Source organism: Amphibalanus amphitrite, unplaced genomic scaffold (assembly GCF_019059575.1).
Source record: "Amphibalanus amphitrite isolate SeventyFive unplaced genomic scaffold, NRLGWU_Aamphi_draft 000016F_arrow, whole genome shotgun sequence".
NCBI lineage: Eukaryota > Metazoa > Arthropoda > Thecostraca > Balanomorpha > Balanidae > Amphibalanus > Amphibalanus amphitrite.
In genome coordinates this window covers 675,912-698,781 of record NW_024881512.1, presented here as the reverse complement: position 1 = coordinate 698,781, position 22,870 = coordinate 675,912, and the positions used below count along the sequence as shown (strand labels likewise).

The following is a 22,870-nucleotide window of genomic DNA, read 5'->3' as shown; positions in this document are numbered from 1 at the left end:
GTGGTCAGCGGTGGTGAGAGGTCAGTCGTACGCATTTAATGGTGGCACCAGTCAGTGGTACTGGTCAATGCAAGCCAGTAGTAGTCTATGGTCAGTGTTCCATTATCAGTCAATGGCAGTGGTATAATTGTCGGTAGCCAGTGCCAGTGTCAGCAACAGGTCAATGATCAGACAAAGTGGTCAGATGTCAGCGATCAGAGGTCGTCCCTGACCCTGCGGTACATTTCCGCCGCACCGGGCCTGGTCGCTGTCCCCGCTCTGCCATTTGCACACGCTGTGTCAACAGTGTTCCGCGCGGGGACCGGGCGGTCAGCCTGCCGTGCAGCCCCCCCCCCCCCCGGCGCAAAATGCGTGCGGGGGAGTGCAGGACGGCCCAGCAGCACGCACAGTGGGTGAGGGGAGAGAGGAGGGAGAGGGAGGAAGGGAGGGAGGGAGGACAGTCCCCTAACAAACGGCCACTGACGAAACACAGACAGGGCCTATCAGTCCACCGGAAATGGACGCTGCAGGGAACGACAACGGATTGGAAATGCAAAGATGGGGACAGTGGAAAATAAAAGCCAACGCATAAAACTACGTAATAACTTTAAAGTACTTTAAAAATGCAAAAATGGCTACAACATTGAACGCGTAAAATAAGCAATTATCGACACATGTCACATAAACCACAAAACCCCGTTGCTAAACGACACTAGGAGGCAAGTTTTAGCCTCATATAAAAGACAAATGCCACCATTTAATGGCACAGTTTGGTTCTTTGTTGCTATGCTAGCGATGTTCAAAGACAATTGCCATTATCATAATTGTATGTTCCAAACCATACGTCATTGTACGAAATGTCCTTGCTTATCGCAGACTATGCAACCATTCGCTAACCCGCCGTCCCATTGTGCGTGAGCACTAAGCGTGTGTGTTGTCCCATAGCGAACACACACAAAACAAATGCAACGTTTACACTGTTCAATTACCTTCAGCATCTTACAAATGGACACCTCAGTCGAAATCGCCCTCGGCGGAAGGACAGGTAACAATATCGGATCTTAGAAGTGTGAGATAGGTTGAATGAAGGTACCCATGCCGGTCGGACGTTATCAGCGCTGTTTGAATAGACAGGTATGCAGTCACCACTGATCTGACCGATAACGGATATTTGCACACGTGAGTGACAGCGCTGTGATAAAGTGCAATGGCCGGAACATGCGAGCAAATATTACGGCAGTGCTACCAATATTTTAAGGCGACTTGGGAAGCATAAATAGGCGATAAAATATCAAAATTTAACAAACACCACAACCACCGATAACAACTCTGGGCGGCCTCAAACATCAGTTTGTCAGTACATGACACCACTGACATCACCGTACCTGCATATTACATCAGTGACATCAGCAGGGCAGCTGTGGGATGGGTCACGGACAGATGGACGGTCAGTCTCAGATCCCGGTGGTGGACAGATGGACGGTCAGTCTCAGATCCCCGGTGGTGGACAGATGGACGGTCAGTCTCAGATCCCCGGTGGTGGACAGATGGACGGTCAGTCTCAGATCCCCGGTGGTGGACAGATGGACGGTCAGTCTCAGATCCCCGGTGGTGGACAGATGGACGGTCAGTCCCAGATCCCCGGTGGTGGACAGATGGACGGTCAGTCTCAGATCCCCGGTGGTGGACAGATGGACGGTCAGTCTCAGATCCCCGGTGGTGGACAGATGGACGGTCAGTCTCAGATCCCCGGTGGCGGACAGATGGACGGTCAGTCTCAGATCCCCGGTGGTGGACAGATGGGCGGTCAGTCTCAGATCCCCGGTGGTGGACAGATGGGCGGTCAGCCTGAGATCTCCGGTGGTGGACAGATGGACGGTCAGTCTCAGATCCCCGGTGGTGGACAGATGGACGGTCAGTCTCAGATCCCCGGTGGTGGACAGATGGACGGTCAGTCTCAGATCCCCGGTGGTGGACAGATGGACGGTCAGTCTCAGATCCCCGGTGGTGGACAGATGGACGGTCAGTCCCAGATCCCCGGTGGTGGACAGATGGACGGTCAGTCTCAGACCCCCGGTGGTGGACAGATGGACGGTCAGTCTCAGATCCCCGGTGGTGGACAGATGGACGGTCAGTCTCAGATCCCCGGTGGTGGACAGATGGACGGTCAGTCTCAGATCCCCGGTGGTGGACAGATGGACGGTCAGTCTCAGATCCCCGGTGGCGGACAGATGGACGGTCAGTCTCAGATCCCCGGTGGCGGACAGATGGACGGTCAGTCTCAGATCCCCGGTGGTGGACAGATGGACGGTCAGTCTCAGATCCCCGGTGGTGGACAGATGGGCGGTCAGCCTGAGATCCCCGGTGGTGGACAGATGGACGGTCAGTCTCAGATCCCCGGTGGTGGACAGATGGGCGGTCAGCCTGAGATCCCCGGTGGTGGACAGATGGACGGTCAGTCTCAGATCCCCGGTGGTGGACAGATGGACGGTCAGTCTCAGATCCCCGGTGGCGGACAGATGGACGGTCAGTCTCAGATCCCCGGTGGTAGACAGATGGACGGTCAGTCTCAGATCCCCGGTGGTGGACAGATGGGCGGTCAGTCTCAGATCCCCGGTGGTGGACAGATGGACGGTCAGTCTCAGATCCCCGGTGGTGGACAGATGGACGGTCAGTCCCAGATCCCCGGTGGCGGACAGATGGACGGTCAGTCTCAGATCCCCGGTGGTGGACAGATGGACGGTCAGTCTCAGATCCCCGGTGGTGGACAGATGGACGGTCAGTCCCAGATCCCCGGTGGCGGACAGATGGACGGTCAGTCTCAGATCCCCGGTGGTGGACAGATGGACGGTCAGTCTCAGATCCCCGGTGGTGGACAGATGGACGGTCAGTCTCAGATCCCCGGTGGTGGACAGATGGACGGTCAGTCTCAGATCCCCGGTGGTGGACAGATGGGCGGTCAGTCTCAGATCCCCGGTGGTGGACAGAGGGACGGTCAGTCTCAGATCCCCGGTGGTGGACAGATGGACGGTCAGTCTCAGATCCCGGTGGTGGACAGATGGACGGTCAGTCTCAGATCCCCGGTGGTGGACAGATGGACGGTCAGTCTCAGATCCCCGGTGGTGGACAGATGGACGGTCAGTCTCAGATCCCCGGTGGTGGACAGATGGACGGTCAGTCTCAGATCCCCGGTGGTGGACAGATGGACGGTCAGTCTCAGATCCCCGGTGGTGGACAGATGGACGGTCAGTCTCAGATCCCCGGTGGTGGATAGATAGACGGTCAGTCTCAGATCCCCGGTGGTGGACAGATGGACGGTCAGTCTCAGATCCCCGGTGGTGGACAGATGGACGGTCAGTCTCAGATCCCCGGTGGTGGACAGATGGACGGTCAGTCTCAGATCCCCGGTGGTGGACAGATGGACGGTCAGTCTCAGATCCCCGGTGGTGGACAGATGGACGGTTAGTCTCAGATCCCCGGCCAATGCAAACAGCCCATCACCGCACACCCCTCCCGCCCGCCCCTTCCCTTGCTCCCGTTCCTTCCCGCCGCGGTCGGAACGGGGCGGGAAGGGATGAGATTGACGGGATGGGAGAGACGGGACAGCGTGGACGAAATGGAATAGGACGGGATGGGATGGAAGGGACTGAACGGATAGCATGGACAAGAAGGATAGGAGAGGCGGGACGGATGGGACAGATTGGACAAACGGAATGAATGGGATGCCACTGACGGGACGGCACAGGACCGGAAGGACATAATCCGCCCAAAACTGAGGTGAGGCAAGAGCTTCAGTATTACTAGACATACAGGTGACAGGATCGTGAGATATGTAATTATTTCAAATTACTTTTAGCCCTATTACATGGAGGCACATTTGAAAGTCACGATGACAAAAATAATTGGGTGCGTCACTTCATGAAATATCATTCCACAATACACGCAAATTTCCGAGCATTATTTCAACCAGTTTCTAATTAAATTCCCATATAAGTTGGGCCGAAGCAGCTGCGTAACTTGGTTTCCGGTAATAACTAGCCACTGCACTGGCTGGGCTGGGCCAGTGGTCGTTTATAGCAGCGGTCACACGCAGAATGTCCGCTGTGCAGCGGTTCCATACACGGTGTATGCACAACTGGACTTGAAATGGAATTCCCAATCCCATACAGCTGGTACAGCGCATGTCCTCCTCCCCAGCTTTCATAAAGTTTGACAGTCTATTTTAATGGAAATCACAGTTTCGAGCCAAAAAAGGCTAACAACTGAATTGTCAGCCTTCCGAGGCGACATTACGCCTCCACATTATCATCAGGCAAGCCCCCTGCAGTGGAAAGACTCCACCCATGAATGGCTGCGTGCGGACGGTTCCACCTCTCTCCCTCCCCCTCCGCCAGTGTCTGAGTAACGTCCGTCCACAACACCTCCACGCCACTCTGCCGCCGCTCTGTCGCTGCGACTCCATCGCAGTGACATGCGAACGTGCATTTGTACATTCGCACATACGCCATCGGACCACAAAACGGCCGTCGCGGCGACTGACCGCTGCGCCACGCACCCTCGGCCGGCGCGCCGCTCCCTGTTTGTTGCAGAGAACGTTGACCCCGCGACGGCGGCGCCAGCTGACGTGTTTATCCGCAAATAAACGGCGCTCTGCCGGCCCGGAGCCGGCTGCAGAGTGCGTACGTACATGTTGCAGCGCTGCTCTGAGACGCGGGCGGCGGAACGAGCGCCGAGTGGTGACATCTAGCGGGTGTTTGGGCAAACAGAGCAGGGTGGTTCGGGGAGCGCCAGCGTTGGCAATGAACAACGGGATAGCCCGGATATCGTGGTAGTTAGCCTCCGAATTCGCAACTGGGCACCAAAATTTAAGTGCTCATTTGATACAGAACCATCAGTCAGTCAGCCACTCAGCCAGTCTCGTCGTTTTACTGGGCCCGTGCGGGCTCCCGTCAAAGGGAGGCCACGTTCGGCCCGGGGAAGGTTCGGTGCCTCGGTGACCAATGACAGCCCATCTTGCCACGAGTCTCTAACCGTTCGAGGGAAGGGCTGGAAGCCGGAAGGGGGTGGGATACCGATACGGTCTATTAAATGCTTACAACACAGTCTAAAGTCTTGTCACGAAGCGCTTTCATCCGAACTAGAACGAGTCGCTAGGTAGAGGCCATGGACGGCACATTTCCGGGAATCTGTAGTCACCGTTCGTGCGGCAGGTCTTACCGTTAAATGGACCAGTTATCCGATTATTCGTGTATCTGTTGCGGCCCACGACTGGGCTTGACGAGCCAGCGCGGCCCAAGTTGCTGGAACGTCCAGCCGTTTATTGGCGAGGCGCTACTAAAACGATCGGTAGCGGGCCGGCACGGAACCGATCCAGCGCTCAGTCGCCAGGTCAGAGCTAGCTTTCTTGGTAATCTGATCACAAGGTGTCAGTGGTGACGTTAGGCGGCCGTATCATTGTCGACCACATTTGCCGCAAGGCAGCGGACAGAAGTCACAGAAGGCAGCCAGTTTTTTTAGATACACGGACACCCGAAGATTTCAGCATGCATTGTCGACATCATTATGTGGCAGAAAAAAGACCGCACTTCCCCCATAAGTTGGAATTTGTCACTAACAATCCCTATTTCTCGTAATAAATACCTTATCATAAGTAAATGCGCTTCGAAACGAACAAACTTCTCATCAACGCCTCGACCTTTGATGTAAATATAACGGGTAAAATAACGCAAAAAAATCAAAACCAAGCGCGAGAACACGAAATAAATGTGCAAAAGAAGAGTGAATCAGTCATTCCGATCCCTTTGTCTCAGTCAGTCTCAAGTTATAGATTACTTTGCCGCCAGTGATCACGACCCGTTTATTTCTACCGGGCGGCTTTGTCCCAGCTCTGCCATCATCATGCGGTGGACTCTTGGCTTGGAAAATGGAACATGAAAACATAAGCGGAGGGAAGAAATCACCCATGTAACTCATACCATCGAGTCATTGTCTCACTGAGTCTTGCGTCTCGTTTGACTGAAAGTTTTCAGACTGTCCTCCAGAACAGCACCGGTACTCGAGTAAGTCCAAGAATAATACGTGACCGCCGATACGTAGGGCCGGTAACTGTTTCACCTTCTGAGGCTGAGAGCGGCACTGTCCCTCTCACCCTGTCTCTCGCCAGCCCAGAACACCGTCACCGCCCTCTCACCAGCTCAGAACACCGCCAAGACGGTCGGCAGCCCCACAGCCCCAGCGGCCGTGTTTGCTATGACTGCGGCCGCCGCAACCTCGGCGCATTTCAGCGCTGACTCATGTGCAGAATCAGACCAAAACTCGATAAACTGGGGCGGCAGCCGCGCTGAGACGGCAGCCAACTCCATATATGACCGGCGGCTGGTGCGCCGGAGAGGCTGACCGTCACGTCAGCTGCATGTTTGGCGGAGGGGATCGACGGCGCCGAAAAACGGCCAATTATTTATTGGTAAATAAATAACTGAGCAGAGCTAAGTTGTCATCAGATACGCAATGCCAAACACTTCTTGTTTGTTGGCGCTTTTGGCATGCGCCAATGGTGAGGTCATTATGCATGCATCGTTAAGTGCAATGGATGCAAGATGGCATGAGAACATGATGATTTTGAAGGTCAATTCCACATCTCAACCACACCTACTTTATCGAGAAAAATATAACATTGAATTACAGGCATTTCGGGAGGATCCTGGCAGCATCCGGACCGTCATTTTGGACCAGCGAACGAATTTCGATACGTTTGCGGTTTCTAGAGGGATTGGACCCTGGAAAGTGTTAAATCATATTTCGTGGCGCTTAAACAGCGGACCAACTTGAATGAGAGCTTCAACAAACGGGAAAACTCACATATGACAAAAAAAGAAATGAAAACTTGTTTCTAGCCGAGCCCGAGGTCACCGACACATTAAATGTGCAAGATTATTGTATCAGCCAACAAATCCGAATGAAAATCATAGACTCTGCAATGCCTTCTCACGATTCACGGGCTGACAGGGAAGAGCTGGCGCCACCTGTGCCACGGATCCATCGCGCCCGGCGCTGCCAGCGCCACTGAGCTACTCCGACCTCAGCTGGGCGCAGATAATCCGGCGCTCACCATACACGACATAACATGAGGACTTCTTTTTAAAAAGGATTTTCTGCCCTTTCAATCCTGACAGCCAGCCGGCCCCACCACTGATTGCGCCGGCGTACCTGGGCTCACGCCTTACTGTTGTCCCTGTCCAAACCGTCGAGGGCAGGCCCGAAAAAAGTACACCACTCCGGAGCGACCATTCGAGTGGTCGGATGGCCCGTCCCACTGGGACACTTCTGTCCCGACAGAATGGGCTCAATCGATGAGGACCAGAGTCGACCATTCGCAGCGTCACCCTTTTATATCCAACCCTTGATTCAACCTATCATCACAGTTCACACTGCCCTGAAATGATATCAATGGACAAAAAGTGTCTAATCCTAGAAAATGTTAAGCCAATTCACCCAAGGTAGCACCTCACCAAGCATTCAATTTGTGTGCATATTTTTGTGCCAGTACCACGAACCTTCGAAGCGGTAGCCCGGAATAGAGTGCTGCCGAACAGTTTGACCTCATTAGGTGGCACCAGATAGACGGCCTTGTCCCCGTGTAAAGCACCCACATACCGCACGTGCGACCTGCATCGTGTAATAATCGGTCAACGGAACAAAGTGCCACCAGCTAATTGATGGTATTTAACTCTTGTTTGCATTCCACCGCAGGTTGTATCGGGTCGGCGCAGACCGATATTTCGTTCGGACAATATACCGTGCTACTCAGTTCAAATGAAGTGGGTGCGGGGTGCATACAGGTATAAATATGATATCAGACAGTCCGCACGGCGCATTGTAAATATTCGCTGTACATATAGTGTCTATCGGCTTTGCACGCATGTGCGTGTAACATATGAGGTGCCATAGTCAATGACCGGGGATACATGAGCACAGTACCTAAATGCGTATTATAAACGGATTATACAACGCTGAGCGATTAGGAAAAGCCGTTCCTAATGCGCATTTGCTTACTCATATATTCGAGGCCAATGCCAAATAATGATGTGGTGTGCGTGGAGGAGGAACCTATCGCACTAGGATAAGGGACGTTCACTGGGTATTCAGCTTCTTCCGACCAGACGTAATTTCCCATTCGAACGGTTGAGGCCAGAGTCTGTCCAACAAACCGTTCTTAGCACAATCAAACGCACTTGGGCTCTGGCTTTCGTCAATCCGTTCATTTCAAAATACTTAAATCAACTCGGTGACTACCCTCAACATCTAAAGGCATCTGAATACAATGCCGAGTGCAGTATAAACTAAATACGACGCCACAGTCTCGCCCACGCAGCGGCCAGCTTCAGCGAGGCCGGTGACGCAACCGGGAACACAATGATTACGTTACTCGAAACTACGGAGAACCCACCTGGGGCCTGCCGGGCCTGCAGGTGGGTTTTCCACAATCGAGTCGTGCGTCCGACCATTTGTTTGCAACCACTGCTTATCAGTTATCAGCTCGTTCGCGCTTACTCGAACACTACCTGGAAATATTCACGACAGTTACAGGACTTCAGGGAGGAGCTGCGCCGCAGTTCAAGTTGCTTAGGTTGAGACATTCAGCTCACTCGATTTCATAACTGTCCTACGTCCGTTGCGTTACGACTTCATTTCCGGACTACTGGCACAGCTGATCACTGTAGACTTGCTAGTGAATAGTGATGCAGCTTTTACCCTCCCGGGATATTTATTACCAGTGTGGGTTCCAGCTGATAGTATGCTTTGGCGTTGACCCCGAGTACCCGTGATTGAGTTCCGCGCTTCCAACCAACATATAGTTAGTTCGACTTCGTCTCCCCAATGGGTGTCTTAAATCTGCAATATATCACGGCCCATAGGCGGTCACGAAGCATTCATCCATTGATGTTCATCGTTCTCAGTGGCACATCTGGGCACATCCATCTCTGCCGGCATCTGAATCATCTATCGGCCGATGGTGACGGGACTGGGGTGGGCCGATCAGTCGGGAAACCCCGCGCTCCGCCCCGCTCCCCGAACGTATACACGTCGGTCGGACGAATGCGGGACGGTGCACGGTGCACACCACTGATGGAGTCGGCAAGGTCAGAGCGCGCGGACACTGTGCCGGTCAGACGGGCAGACTGACACCACCACACCGGGTAGTGGCACGTGTCACCCAGTGGCCTATTGTGTCGAATGATGCGCTTTGTTAGCGAAGTAAATGTCAGAGGGAGGTATCGCGGACAGCCATGGTCATCGGCTCAGACCCGTCAGGCACCGTTTATAGACTAGTCATTATTGTTTCGAACAAATAAATATAAAATGGGCACGCCTGCCTAAATAAGTTTCTTGAGTCTCTTCGTGTGTTCGATATGGAATAACCGAGTAGATAGATGTATCTGTTGATGTTTCATAACAGTCGTACCTTTTGACCCGAGCACTCGTTTGATGTTTTGTTGTTTTCCGATTCTAACAGAACAAGTCACGAAATTGCCGGTTTCGAACGTCACACTCATTCTGATGTCGTGCCATGAAAGTGCGTCGTAGGTGTTTCGTGCCTTATCGGGCCCAATTTCCTTGCTCCAGCCGCGTGCCTAAACACGAACAAGTCCGCCGTCCAAACGTCGCAATAGATGTTTTGCAGGAGCCGCCACCGGGCCGGGACGTCGCCGGTATACCCAGGGTGACGCACCAGCCCCCTGACGCAACGGAGCCAGTCGGGAAGCCTGCTGTGACGTCACGGCCGCTCTGGGCCGTGATTGGTCGGTGGGAGTCCGTCGCAGCTGTGTGCACGGCCGGCGCCGCGGCAGCAGCGCAGAACACTGTGAATTAGCGGACGGCGCGGGAGGAGGGCGAGTTCGAACCGAGTTGTGATTGTGCCTGGCCAGACACAGTGAGACTGCAGGCAGCCTGAGCCACAGTCCGACCTCAGTGAGTCCATTTCCGCTGGTTTGAGGAAGGAGCCGTCACCATGAAGCTGCCGTCGTCCTGTCTGGGCGTGCTGAACCTGCGCCAGGGCTCGTTCGTCATCGGCGTGGTGCAGTTGACCATTAATTGCCTCTCCCTGGTGGGCTTCATCATCACCTGGGCGGTGCTTAGCTCTCCCGCCGGCGGACCGCCTTCAGTGGACCTGTCCACCGCGGTGGAGCGGCCGCCGTCCACGGTGGACATTCCACAGCCGGACGGCAGCATCGTCACACAGACCACCGGCCCGGTGATGGTCCACAGCGATCAGGCGCTCAGCGGTAACACCTTTTTCGCCCTGCTGTTCGGCCCGGCGGTGCTGGTGTCTCTGGTGCACGTGGCGTTCAGCGTGGTGCTGGTGGTTGGTGCGCGCCGCGAGCAGCCGTGCCTGCTGCTCACCTGGCTGGTGTACCAGGCCGTGGTGCTGGTGCTCAGCCTGCTCTCGGCACTGGCCACATTCGTCCTGGCGCTGCATATGTCCGAGTACGTCCTGCTGGCGGCCGTGGGAGGGGTGCTGGGTGGCTCGGTCCTCCTCGCCTTCTGCTTCGTCGTCGTGCTGGCGTACCGGCGAGAGCTGCTCCGAGGCCCGACCCACACTGTGGTGGTGCGTCAGCCCGACATGGTGAAAATGGTCAACATCGCGTGAACGGGAGGATCGGCACGGAGCAGCGACAGAGACACGACAGTTGTGATTTGAGCGAGAAACAACGGCCAAGAGGCTACTCCTAGTACTCAGTGAGCTTGTGGAACTTTGGTGCTGAGGATAAGAGCGTAGTGTGGGTAAACTTAGCAAACACGAGCATGGAGAACGAGAGAGAGACGGTCGCGGTGAGGCTCAAACAACGAGTGTGATGTGTGAGGAAGAGCGGACCCGCGAACAGAGCGGAGGCATTGAGGACGCGATCCGACAACCGCTGCCAGACGGCTGTGTATGCTGGCTCAGTGCCAAGCCTGCGGAAAGGGTCAGAACAAAGCAGTGCGTCTTCCTATCTGAGCAGCACGGGTGTGGGATAGTTCAATCTTAGAGCTTTGTATTTATCAGCGCGAGTGTTTGTTGTAACCTAGTCAGGTGCGGTCAGTCACAATTCAGCTGTGACTACTCTGGATAGATTTTAAGGCGGGAACGCAGGGTGATCGGACTCAGGTCATACAGTGGCCTGTGAGTGGTGCCAAATACTGCACCAGCGTTTGTACTGAGCTGACTGACCTGTGATCGGTGCCAAATACTGCGTCAGCGAGGCACTGCCATTGTCAGGGCGTCTGATTACGTAACGTCCTGGTGTTGTTTGTCCAAAGACAAGCATTTTAGTTAACTTCCCTCGCCGAAATATTCCATCGGTTGACACGCTTTTAGTTTTAACTAGGGTTACCCGCGTGCTCCGCAACGCGAAGGGGGGATTTTTTGACCCGTGGGTATTGGGTTGGTCTGTGTCGATTTGGTTGGTAGATATCCATTTCGTTCGATTGCTTTTTGACGGCCAAGCATTTTGTAAGAAAACAAAAAGATACATCGCATCGAGGTGCCCGTGTCGTATTAGCATGCGTTCTACTTTAGAATGATCGAAAACTGGCGTGAAGTCTTTTGAGGGCCATCGATGAATTTCGCTAAAAATGACAATGTAATGGTTTGGAACATTTACATTTTTAAGAATACTGTTGCTCATCATGCAAAAATAAAGACTGAACCTTGGACAGAATTGAATGCTCTTTCCAACGGTGCCATTTTTAATTGCCAGAGATACCAGATCATTGAGCAAAACCCGTGTGATTAATTAAGTGGCAAAAAATTGACAAACACCATTTTCTCCTGTGATTTGCACCACCTTGATTTGGATCAATCAGCTTTTCACAATTTTCTCATGAGAGACGGTACATTTCTCTTGCCAACAGGCGTTGTTCCAACTCGCTCCGTTTAACGGTCACCTAAAAATAAAATCAATTCCAAAATCCGTCCAAAACGTCAATTTTCCACATAAAAGTGCCCTCCTCGGTGCACGTGGCGCGTGCCATCCTCTGCATTGCACACCATTCAATAGCCCGTTCAATTCTGCACACGATGCTGTTTTCCCCGTGCCGGTCGGACCCCTGGTCACCAAGATATTGCACGGGAACTGGACCCGTGTCGGCCAAAATTAGCCGTTTTCGCCCGATTTCGCACGCCGATTTATACATGTAAAGTCTATGACGCGAATTTGCACTTTTTGAGCACGCGCCACGCGCTCCCTATCAATCCGATCGAGCTGAGACCCCTCAAAGGCACGTCGCGCATCCTTGATCTATAAGTTGTGCAAATTTCACCGGGCTAGGTGCAACGGTCTGGCCTGTAGTCCACGCAAAGCACCACCAAGTCGGGACCTCGGTAACGGACAGACGCACCCTCCTCAAATAGTAATATAGACAAGCGGCTGCGCCACTTGCTTTGCTGCGTGGTAGGAAAAAATTGCGGCACCAGCCAATTTGCTTTCGAATGGTGTTTGATTCATGTCGATGTGTCGTATAGAAGCATGGATATGGACGGAAATGTGAAGATAATTTAAAAAAAGAACTGTTCTGAGGGCGTTGTTGGATGAAATTTGGGTGATACGGGGTCAAGACGGGTCAGCGGTCAAAGGGGTCAGCCCCAGTCACTTTGGGTCAGGCCAGGTCACATAGGTCACCTCTCGTCTGATGCAATCAGCCCGGGCCACTGTTCTACTTTTGCCTCCACCACTACCCCTACCACTACCCCTACCACTACCCCTACCACTACCCTACCACTACCCCTACCCCTACCTCTCCCCCTACCCCTACCACTACCCCTACCCCTACCCCTACCACTACATCTACCCCTACCACTACTACTACCCATACTCCTACCCCTACCACTACCCCTACCACTACCCCTACCACTACCCCTACTACTACCCCTACTACTACCCCTACCACTACCACTACCCCTACCCCTACCACTACACTACCCCTACCACAACCCCTACCACTACCCCTACTCCTACCCCTACCAACACCGCTGGGTCATGTCAGGTCACAGACTAATTGGATGTAATAAGTACTAAAAAATCATACTTTAAAAGTGTTCCCAGCCCTGCTCCTATTCGTGCCATTGCATTACCCCTAATCGATTTTGTCGGAAATGGCGCTTTGTGACAAATGTGGCGCATTGCGACAAACGCGGCGCATTTTCACCCGGTGATTGAGCATGCATCTTTGCACCAAATTGCACCCATATCGGACCATATTTGACAAAACTGTGCGATTTGCGGCAAAAATGGCGCGTTGTAACCAATGTGACGCATTGCGGCAAACGCGGTGCATTTGTAAATTGCTATCACAAACTGTTCCCATTGAACGAAGATCAACACATTTTTTCGCCACTATTTATTCAAATTAAAAAACTTGCCCATCCGCCAATGCGAGGCACTCGCCGCCGATCGGCATGCATTTAGTCCACAAAGTTTGTCGACCCCGGCTCTCAATGAAGATCTACGAACCGATCAAAATTTCATTGGCGTTCTTCCAGCGCGCCCCACGCGCGAACCGTGCACCCCAGCGAGCCGAAACCTAGAAAAGGCACTGACCCGTTCTGTCACCTATAAGGTGTGCAAATTTCAACCCCCTACGATATACCGTCTGCCCTGTAGGCCGGCTAAATTGAACCCACTACACGACGTGGCGGACAGACAAACAGACAGATGGATCCTGTTCAAATAGTAGTATAGATGTTACGTCTGGCTTGTTCCGGTGGCCGTGAGCTCCAAGCTGGAGCTGGCACGCGTCGCTGCTACTGCTGTGTTTATATGTACATTTTCGTGTTTGTTGACAATACAATCCAGGCAGTTCCAGACTTTCCTTGATCGAGTCTTGTGTTATCGTAGTCCGTAGATGACCGTGAGGGTACTGACGTCAGCGATGAGTGATGACGTCAAACGATTTTTAACAATACCTTTAAGTGATGGCAGCTGTTTCAGGAACCGGTAGTCATACGACGCAACTGCGCAAATGTCTGTTGCATTCAATTCACATTGTACCTGGGTTCTATGACTCGTCCAAAGACTAGGAAAACGGTAGTTTGCAATGCACTGAAAATTCACACATAAAAATGTTCGCTTTGACAGTACAAAAAACATTTAGGTACTTTAAAACGGTGATTGGGTTCAGGGCGATGCAATTAAAATGATTTGCTAAATAGCAGTACCAAGAGCGACTCAGAGTTCAGACGGAACGGAGAACTCGCACTGCGCCAAAAGGGGGAGAGCGGGCGGAAGTGAGACGTCAGATAAAGGACGGTGAGGTAACTGACAAAGATAGCGACCGACTCTGGATGACAAAGACTTGGCAGCATACAGACGTGACGGAAGATAGCGAGACAGGTTCGACTGGAGCCGGCGGCGACCGGAGGTTCCCGGGCAGACACCCGTTCGGACACGACCGTGCATGTTAGAGGAGGTGCACACAGCGATGCCAAGGTCGAGGAAGCATCGGATATACACGCAGAGAAGTGTCTGACCTTGTCCAGAGATATGTTTGGACACGATGCCTTCTCTTACTTACTTACTTACTTACGAAGTACAGAATTCGAATATGATAAGGAAATGCCCTTTGAGCGGATGGACGCAAGGGTGGACGCCGAACACGAACCGGTCAAAGAACGTCGTTGCCCACGTATGCGGATCTAATCGCCCTTGAAGAATTATGTAACACTTAACGAGGACGGGACAATGATTTCGTCACAGCTGGCTTTATCCTTCCAGCACCAAAACTCCAGCGTAGATGCGACATAGCCCACGCAGAGCTTTGGTCATGCCACACGTTCTGACCAAAGAAGACGGCCTGCGGGGTGGAAAAGTTCAAAACCGGCTACGGCACATTGCCTATAAGCGGAGTGTGACATACCGCGATTTCCTGTCATATCGCTCTGTAGCCCTATTTCCCTATTTTACTATAACGTGCTCCTCTTTGCCCCAGTCAGATTCGGCCCTCTCAGTCTGCGAACGCTCCACCTTTCGAGCCGCTGCGATTCTCCGAAGTGTGAACTCTTGTGTGATGACGAAAGCTCCAGACGGCGATCGAATTGGGGCGTTGCGATAAATAAACACCGGGCGCGGGCGGACGGTGATGTCGGACACAGACCAGTAACCAAGGGTGAAGGGAGTAAGGGTCCAGTGACACGTGGTGAGACGACGCGTGCAGGTGACAGGTCTGTGGGGTATACTGAGATATGTATGCCGGGTACTGGGTAATTAACTCGGGGTTCGGTGTACAACTTTACACGTGGGAGAGGCCGGTGTTCCGTTTTGATAGGGCGGCGAAACGGCAAGGTTACTGGTTCTGTATGCTTTTGGTTACTGAATGGTAAATGCTCATACATTTCAGTCACATGCCACTGATATACGGTTCGTCACCAAACGCATGCAAGGTGACAAGAAAAAGGCGAGCACGTACCAAGCACGTACGCCCTGCGATAGAGAGCCGTCCGTGGGCGAGCTCGTCGCGAAAAGACGAACAGAAAGGAAAAGAAAAGGAAAAAGAGAAACAGCGGAAACGGCTGCTAGGAGAGAAATTCGTAACAAATTGGTTGCAAATACAGAAAAGAGGTAAATAATATAGGCTATTGCAAACTACTACTACGAGAATGCTTCACTAGCTACAGTCTAAATACGCAATGACAGGTTAGTACCACTGAGCGCCACTGACCTCTGTCCGAGTTAGGGCCGGCGGATTCGTGAGGTCAGGCCGAGGTCAGGTTAGGTCAGGCATGTCAGGCTGCCTCGGTTGAAGGCTGCTTCCAGACAATCTGTGAAGAAGGGATGGACATAACGGACTTCAGGATGCGATGAATGAATGAGGAGGACCAGGGTAACATGCAAACGTTGCGTGCACTGTGGGGTAGGTTGGTAAGAACGGGAGTTACGTGGCTGATATCATGGGGCCAAGCGCAGGCTACAAGGTTTGGGAAACACAGGGCAAACATATCACTATTTAAAAATGACACAGCAAACATTCATAACGTGCTTTATTTGCAAAATAGTTTCAGCCGAACTCACGTAGTTACCGTCGAATGCAACAAAGATATTGCAATATTCTTGCATTGTTCGAAGAGTACAATATGAATCGCACTTTCGAACTGTATCGCGTTGAAAGGTAAGTTCATAACCATTTTAGTGTCATTTGACAATTACCCGTTTAATGTATAAAAAGCAAAGAATCGGACGTGTAACAGTACTACTACAATGCAGAAAATGTAATAGTTAGAAGCGCAATGTTAAACCATTATCACAGTAAAGTTCGTAGAGTGTACTGAAATATGATGGAGGTCGAACTATAGACCAAGGTGTCACGATTTCATTAATAGTTGTACACTTATGGAATGACAGCCTGAAATGGTTTCCCCTCACCAGAGGCAGGACTCCACTGCAGTTAATTATCAGCGCCAATAACTAATGTCAATTGGTAAGCTGTCGCCAATAGGTACCTATCCGTAGAATGCAGGGATGTGGTCCCGCTCCTGCAAAACTGGAAGCAACACAAAACCTCAACTCCAACCATACTGAGCCGTTCAGTGAGTGCATGGACTGGGGGAAACACGGACATAATTTTTATGATCGCATTCACGCCTCAAGAGCGCTATTAGCGCGATTGAACCAGAATGAGCTTGAGCTTTGAACCAGATGAGCGACAAAGTTTTGGAGCTTATGATTCCCAAATATTCTCGAGCCCACTTTACGCCAGATTTGCACTTTCCCTTAAGTCTGAACAAGAGCAGCAAAGACTGCATCGGCAACTCGTCAGGCGGAGGCGCAGGCCAGCGACTGGTGCGACATCTATCGGGTATTGTCTGAAGAACGAGCGAAGCCGGCGCACCTAACCCGTTTTCTGTGGGTAGATAGCGCAATACATCAATCACTTTGGCATAAATTGGTCCCAATCTGCCTCCCAGCAAGAGCCTTTCTTCCCCCTATCTTAAGCCGGGTTCACACCGGTTTTCCGGTCCGGAAAAATTCCGTCTGCCGGGCCGGCATCAAAATGTTGAAATTGTCGCTAGATGTCAAAAAAGTCGCTAGAACCGGAAAACCGGAAAGTCGAGCCGGAAATGTCATAATCATCAACCATCAAGTACGATAAGTAGGTACCAAGCAATCTCGCGAATTATTTTGAAATCGAACATACCTACTTGTGTGACGGCTTTACAAGTCCCTGATGCAGTTCCATCCAACCGAAAATCGTCCATCCTTCACTGGTAGGTATATTAGCAAGATTAATACAATTTAACATTTACAGCATGCGGGCTGGGTATCGACAAAAAGACACTTGTAGATGGCTGGGTCTCAAAATCGGTCATCTGACTGTCACTGAACTCTACTGCCATAACCCGCGCCCCGCTGGGGGTCCTAAATTTCCACGCCTTGCTGGTGGGGGTGTTTAACATCCCCCCTTTTAACTCGGCTCCTGGGCCACGTAGCGATACGGGGAAGGCGGCGTTCGAAAGAGTGTCAAAATTAATGACGAAATTAATTCGGTCACTTTTTTTTGGTCAAATCAAAGGTCAGGTCACCAGAGGTAATGGAAAGCCGAATTTCACCGATTTTCAGGTCGAATGTCGACGACTTACAACAAGCCAACGCATAACTTGGCATCAATTTTCTCCCATTGACTTATAATGGGAAGGGGGTCACAAAATTGACCTGACCTTAGGTCACCGATATCAAAATTCCGAGATAGTTATTTATTTAAATTGTGTACATACTGTTGCCCTTATCAATCGCTGAGAGTTTCAAAGAGGTCGGTCGCTCGATGTAGCATATGGAAGACGTTGAAACTTTGTATGAGGTGAGGTCACTTGAAGTGACCTGGTGACCTGACCTTAACAGTTAACCCTCGCCCGCACATGCCATTTTCCCATCCTAGAACGCACATGGGGGGGGGGGTGGTTGCCACCCCCCCCCCCCGCGCCATTTCGTTCCTGTTGGAGATAGAGCTTAGCGGTAAAGACCAAAAAGATTCTTTGGGAAGAGACGAATCCAATGATACCCAGTTTTACCTTCTCAGGTCAGTCATTGACCTTCCAGGTCAGGTCAAACTAAAAAATGTTGCTGTTTTAGGTCACCGTTGGATATCAAGCGCGCTGCTTGTCATATACCGATGACGATGCCGTTTTCTGGTGCCAAGCCAGCTAGAACCTCTTTGTCACACTACCCGACCAGGTTTTTGCTGCTGAGGTCATCTCAGGTCAAGTTAGGTCAAGGTCAATAATATGTGTTTGTATGTCTGTGTGTGTGTGTGTGTGTGTGTGTGTGTGTGTGTGTGTGTGTGTGTGTGTGTGTGTGTGTGTGTGTGTGTGTGTGTGTGTGTGTGTGTGTGTGTGTGTGTGTGTGTATATACTGATGTGTGCACCGATTGTTTATGTGTCCATATTACATGAAATCATGATCTGAGAAGCTTTTACCAAAAATGTAGTCAAAAAAGTTCAAAAAAGTAAATTCAGCTTGCCTAAAAAGCAATTATCTTAGATGACCTAGGTTGACCTTGACCCTGACCTTGACCTCTGTACATCGTCGAACAACATGTTTCATGATAGGTGGGAGGTAGGATTGGCATAAAAGGCCGAAATCAAGGTGTTAAAAGCTCACAAGGCCCATAGCCAACGCAAGATGTTGAGAATTGGCCATTTGGGTCATGACATGACCTGAAAAACAAGGTCATATCTCCGAAACCAAAAACCACAGAAACTTGAAATTTTCAGTGGACATCAAGAAAGGATAGAGGAGCAGCTATACGAAAAATCAGCTTTCTAGCTCCAAAAATGTTGAGTGCAGAGCAGAAAGACTACCTGGGGGGGTGGCAACCCCCCCCCCCCCCCCCCCCCCATGTGCGGGCGAGGGTTAAGTGACCTTGGTCTACAATTTTTACATGTGCAGAAAAGATGCATGATAAGGTGTGCCAAAAACAGCCGCCGTTTTTTAGATGTTCGCGAAAAACCACAGGGAGGGTTCAAATATCCCCCCCCGCCCCCACCCCCAGCAGGGCGCGGGATAATATCCTTGGCATTCAGTACCATCGTATTTCCTGAATCTTCTACTTGCGATTGAGTGGCAAAACTGCCTCCACCCTCCCGAGCTGCTATGTGCTTGTGTAGGAGGGCATCGAGGGCAGAGAAGTGTTGTCAGCGCGTCTTGTAGAATGTAGATTTCAGAATCTGCTCGGCTGGCTCCACTTCGTAGACGACGGAAGTTAGCAATACGTACATTGTGCTGCCTGTCCTGCGGCCGGCTCCAGCGCTTGATAATCTCTTCTGCAGATACTGGCTCCGCTCCTTCTACAACCAGCGCGTCCGCAATGTTGTTCCACAAATTCGCCCTTTTCACCGCTTCCTTATAATATTTATCTTTTTTATTATAAAGTCATGGATATTTTCCAACCAATGAAATTAATTTATAATTTGAAAAGGCCATGAGTCATGTGAAATACAAAAACAGAAATGCAGCTACCACTCCGTTTGAGATGCAAATGTTTTGAAATAAAAATGAAACGCCGTCAAATTTACGCTTGAATTTTATATTCTCGTGAAAAATCGCGAGACTATTAGGGCACCGTTGGTTAAATTGGTCCTGTAGCGCTGAAACATAACATTATTCCCCTCGTGCCTTAATTTCATATCACAAACGGTGGCTATCCGGCAAGGCAAAAGTTGAGATGATTTCAACTTTTTGCCGGACCGGAAAATCTGGTTCTCCGGCCTGCCGGACCGGTCAAAAGAAGTTGCCAGATTTGCCGGTTCACACCAGTTTTCAATTTTCCGGCACGGAATTGGCCATTTTTCCGGCCCGGCAGACGGAATTTTGCCGGTCCGGAATCCGGTGTGAACCCGGCATTAGGCCTTCACCAGACTGCCACCCTCCACCCTAGCAAGTAGCAGCTGACACCTAACCACCTGACCCGGTAACAGGCAGCGTCTCTCCTCTGACAACCCCACTCCTTAGGGCTCAGTTTACCTTGGGTTTCACGTACCCCCTGGAGACGAGCACTCGGTAGATGAGGCCGAGCGCTGACAGGCCCAGCAGCAGGTCGCCGGCCGGCCGCGCCCACAGCGCCGCCGCGTTACGGAACCACACCGAGTCTAGGCCCAGCCGCACCGTGTACAGGCCCAGGCCGGCCAGCACAGAGCCCGACAGCGCGTGCAGCGTCTTGGTGACGCGCGGCGCCACCAGGTTGGGCACTCGCGCGGCGTAGAGCGCCAGCAGGCCGCCGACCAGCTGCGCGGCGGTGGCCGTCAGGCACACGGCGCCCCACTGGCCGTGCAGGGAGGTGAAGTGCGCCGCGCCGCGCCGCTCCTTGTTGACGTAGATGACGGTGAAGCCGACGGCGGCGATCAGGGCGGCGGCGAGCTGCAGCTGCCAGTGGAGCGTCAGCCGGCCGGGACGCCGCCGGGTGGACACGGAGACGGCCTCTACACCGGCCATCATCAGACCACCGAACTGGGGAGGGGAGCAGAGAGGTCATCGCGAGTCAAATAGACAGCCCCTGGTCAAGTGCAGCAGCTTTACGGGTGGCGAACAGGCATGACTTGTGATAACTCACGGAGTTATTTTAAAGAAAGCAAACTATGTCACCAAAGCCTTTCACCATAATGATAAACCTCCAGTCTGGTTATTACAATTTCAAATGGTGAATAATTTGAAACAGCACTTACAGCAAAAGACATGCATATTGGGTGCCATGAAAACAAACTTGATCCTGGCTCAGCGATATATGTTACATATCCAATAACGGGCATCAAAAGTGCCACAGAAAGCATCACTACTGCTTTTTATCAAGTTCTTGGAAAGTCCAGCTAGAGTTGGAAGAGCCAAACCTGTAAAAATAGCAAGGTCTGTTAGCGCATATTATTTATACAATCGGTAAACAAGTAAGAACACAATGAAAATGTACAAATTCAAAACTTTATGCTAAAATAACAAGTGGAAAGTGGCATATATTCATTGAACACATGATCATAAACCACTGTCAAGTACCGACCTAACTGGTTGACATGAAATAGTTTGATGTGATATGTTCTTGTCATGCAATTGGCATCATACACCAAGTATGTGATAATATCACATGAGTTGAGACTTGAGATAACATACCTGCATAATGTTGCAAAATGTTCTGTGCAGATGCGACATGATGATATGCGACAAAATGATAGGAATTTCCTTTGGAAGGATGTTCATTTTGAAATGGGTCACGGTTCCCATCTGTCCCCGCCCACAATGGCACACGCTAACAACAAAACACTAAAAGACTGATAAATTATCAGGAAAATAAAATACCTTTAAAAGGTCAGTAGCAATATAAATACGCAACATTTTTTTTTTTGTGTAACGGAAGTATATTTGTCACTTTCAGCGGTGCACGACACACGAATCCACTAAGCCTGGGAGCCATGCCCAGCAACGCAGTGCCATTGGCGGATGCCGCACCACCAGCTGTACCGGGGACCAAACACCGGCACCCAGCAGACTGCTCGGACAGTCTACTTGTAAAAGTCGTGCTCTTGGTCGTCCTTTTGGATGTTGTTCTTGTATCCCTTCTCAAAGTCTTTGGGCAGCACGATGTAGCGGTTCTCTCGGACGGCGTGCATGCCGGCCTCCTGGACGATGGCGTTGATGTCGGCGCCACTGATGCGGTCCGGCCGCGCCACGTAGTCCTCCAGATCGACCTCGTCGCTCAGGTTCATCTTGCTGGTGATGGTGGCGAAGATGAGCCGCTTCTGACGGCGGTCCGGCATGGGGAACTCGATTTTTCTGTCCAGACGGCCGGGCCGCAGCAGCGCCGGGTCCAGCGTGTCGGCCCGGTTCGTGGCCATGATCACCTTGACGTTGGTGGTCTGGTCGAAGCCGTCCATCTGGTTCAGCAGCTCCAGCAGAATGCGCTGTACTTCCCGGTCGGCGCCCGTCTGCGCATCGAACCGCTTGGTAGCGATGGCATCGATTTCATCGATGAAGATGATGGCCGGCGAGTTCTCCTTGGCCAGCCGGAACACGTCGCGCACCATGCGCGGGCCCTCGCCCAGGTATTTTTGTACAAACTCCGAGCCAACCACGCGAATAAACGACGCGGTCGTATGATGCGCCACCGCCTTGGCCAGCATGGTCTTGCCACAGCCGGGCGGGCCGTACATGAGCACGCCGCGCGGCGGGTCGATGCCGATCTGCTTGTACAGCTGGAAGTGCGTCAGTGGCAGCTCCACGGCCTCGCGCATCTCTTGTTTCTGGATATCCATTCCTCCAATGTCTGAGTATGAGACATCTGGCTTCTCATCAGGCGAGAGCATGGATATGGAGGAGTCAGCTTCTGGAGGCAGCACATCCACCAGCGCATTGCTATGTTTATGCAGCGCCACACTAGCGGAGGGCTTCAAAAGCTCCCGGTCCAGTGTTGACAAGATCCGCACATGGAAGTTAGAGCCTGTGGTACTACCAACAATGCCTGTGTTCTGATCAACTGCCTCGAGGAACTGGCCAATGACAAGCGGTACCGACTGGATGCGCTTTACCTCCTCCTGCGCGTGCAGAAACTCCTTTTTCAGATTGCGCTGTTCGTCCTTAATGTACTCCTCCTGTACCGCCAGAAACTCAAGCTGCTGCTGCAGCTTCTTGTATTTTGTGTAGAGATCATCAGAATCCAGGTTTCCATACAAATTTGATGCCAGATTCAGGGTGGTTTTCGTGTCCCCCACTGGATCTTCGACCTTTTCATGTGATACAGTAAGACCGATTTCTTCCATTTTGAAGCAAACTTATGCGCCTCCTCACAATTAACACAACACTTCACAGAAATACAGTCAAACCAGCCCCCAGCCGGCCGAACTTTTGACGCGCACTTACCTCAAGCAAAGAGCGTGACTTGCATG

General features: G+C 51.7%; 3 protein-coding genes across 3 annotated transcripts; 1 reads left to right on the top strand and 2 right to left on the bottom strand.

The window, feature by feature from the left end:
* Window positions 1-1,454: 1,454 nt before the first annotated feature.
* On the top strand, window positions 1,455-3,445 carry LOC122386803 (glutenin, high molecular weight subunit DX5-like). Its single transcript, XM_043376435.1, has 2 exons — window positions 1,455-3,044; window positions 3,290-3,445. The coding sequence occupies exons 1-2, from the start codon at window positions 1,455-1,457 to the stop codon at window positions 3,443-3,445; spliced, it is 1,746 nt and encodes a 581-aa protein (XP_043232370.1).
* A 13,573-nt stretch (window positions 3,446-17,018) lies between these two features.
* Window positions 17,019-21,205, bottom strand: LOC122387230 (transmembrane reductase CYB561D2-like). Its single transcript, XM_043377250.1, has 3 exons — window positions 21,102-21,205; window positions 20,666-20,827; window positions 17,019-20,450 (listed from the first exon to the last, which is right to left on the bottom strand). Exons 2-3 carry the CDS (start codon window positions 20,768-20,770, stop codon window positions 19,959-19,961), a joined length of 597 nt encoding a protein of 198 aa, XP_043233185.1. The 5' UTR covers window positions 20,771-20,827; window positions 21,102-21,205; the 3' UTR covers window positions 17,019-19,958.
* Window positions 21,206-21,322: 117 nt separating this feature from the next.
* LOC122387228 (26S proteasome regulatory subunit 6B) lies at window positions 21,323-22,855 on the bottom strand. The gene has a single exon (XM_043377234.1). The coding sequence runs from the start codon at window positions 22,742-22,744 to the stop codon at window positions 21,491-21,493; it is 1,254 nt and encodes a 417-aa protein (XP_043233169.1). The 5' UTR covers window positions 22,745-22,855; the 3' UTR covers window positions 21,323-21,490.
* Between the last annotated feature and the right edge of the window lie 15 nt (window positions 22,856-22,870).

Excerpts from the sequence above, each read along its gene's own strand:
- LOC122386803 (XM_043376435.1), top strand. The coding sequence starts at position 1,455 with ATGGACGGTCAGTCTCAGATCCCCGGTGGTGGACAGATGGACGGTCAG. Across the intron at positions 3,045-3,289 it reads CGGTGGTGGACAGATGGACG|ATGGACGGTCAGTCTCAGAT; the intron begins GTCAGTCTCAGA and ends GGTGGTGGACAG.
- LOC122387230 (XM_043377250.1), bottom strand. The coding sequence starts at position 20,770 with ATGCTTTCTGTGGCACTTTTGATGCCCGTTATTGGATATGTAACATAT. Across the intron at positions 20,451-20,665 it reads CAATATGCATGTCTTTTGCT|TTCGGTGGTCTGATGATGGC; the intron begins GTAAGTGCTGTT and ends TCCCCTCCCCAG.
- LOC122387228 (XM_043377234.1), bottom strand. The coding sequence starts at position 22,744 with ATGGAAGAAATCGGTCTTACTGTATCACATGAAAAGGTCGAAGATCCA.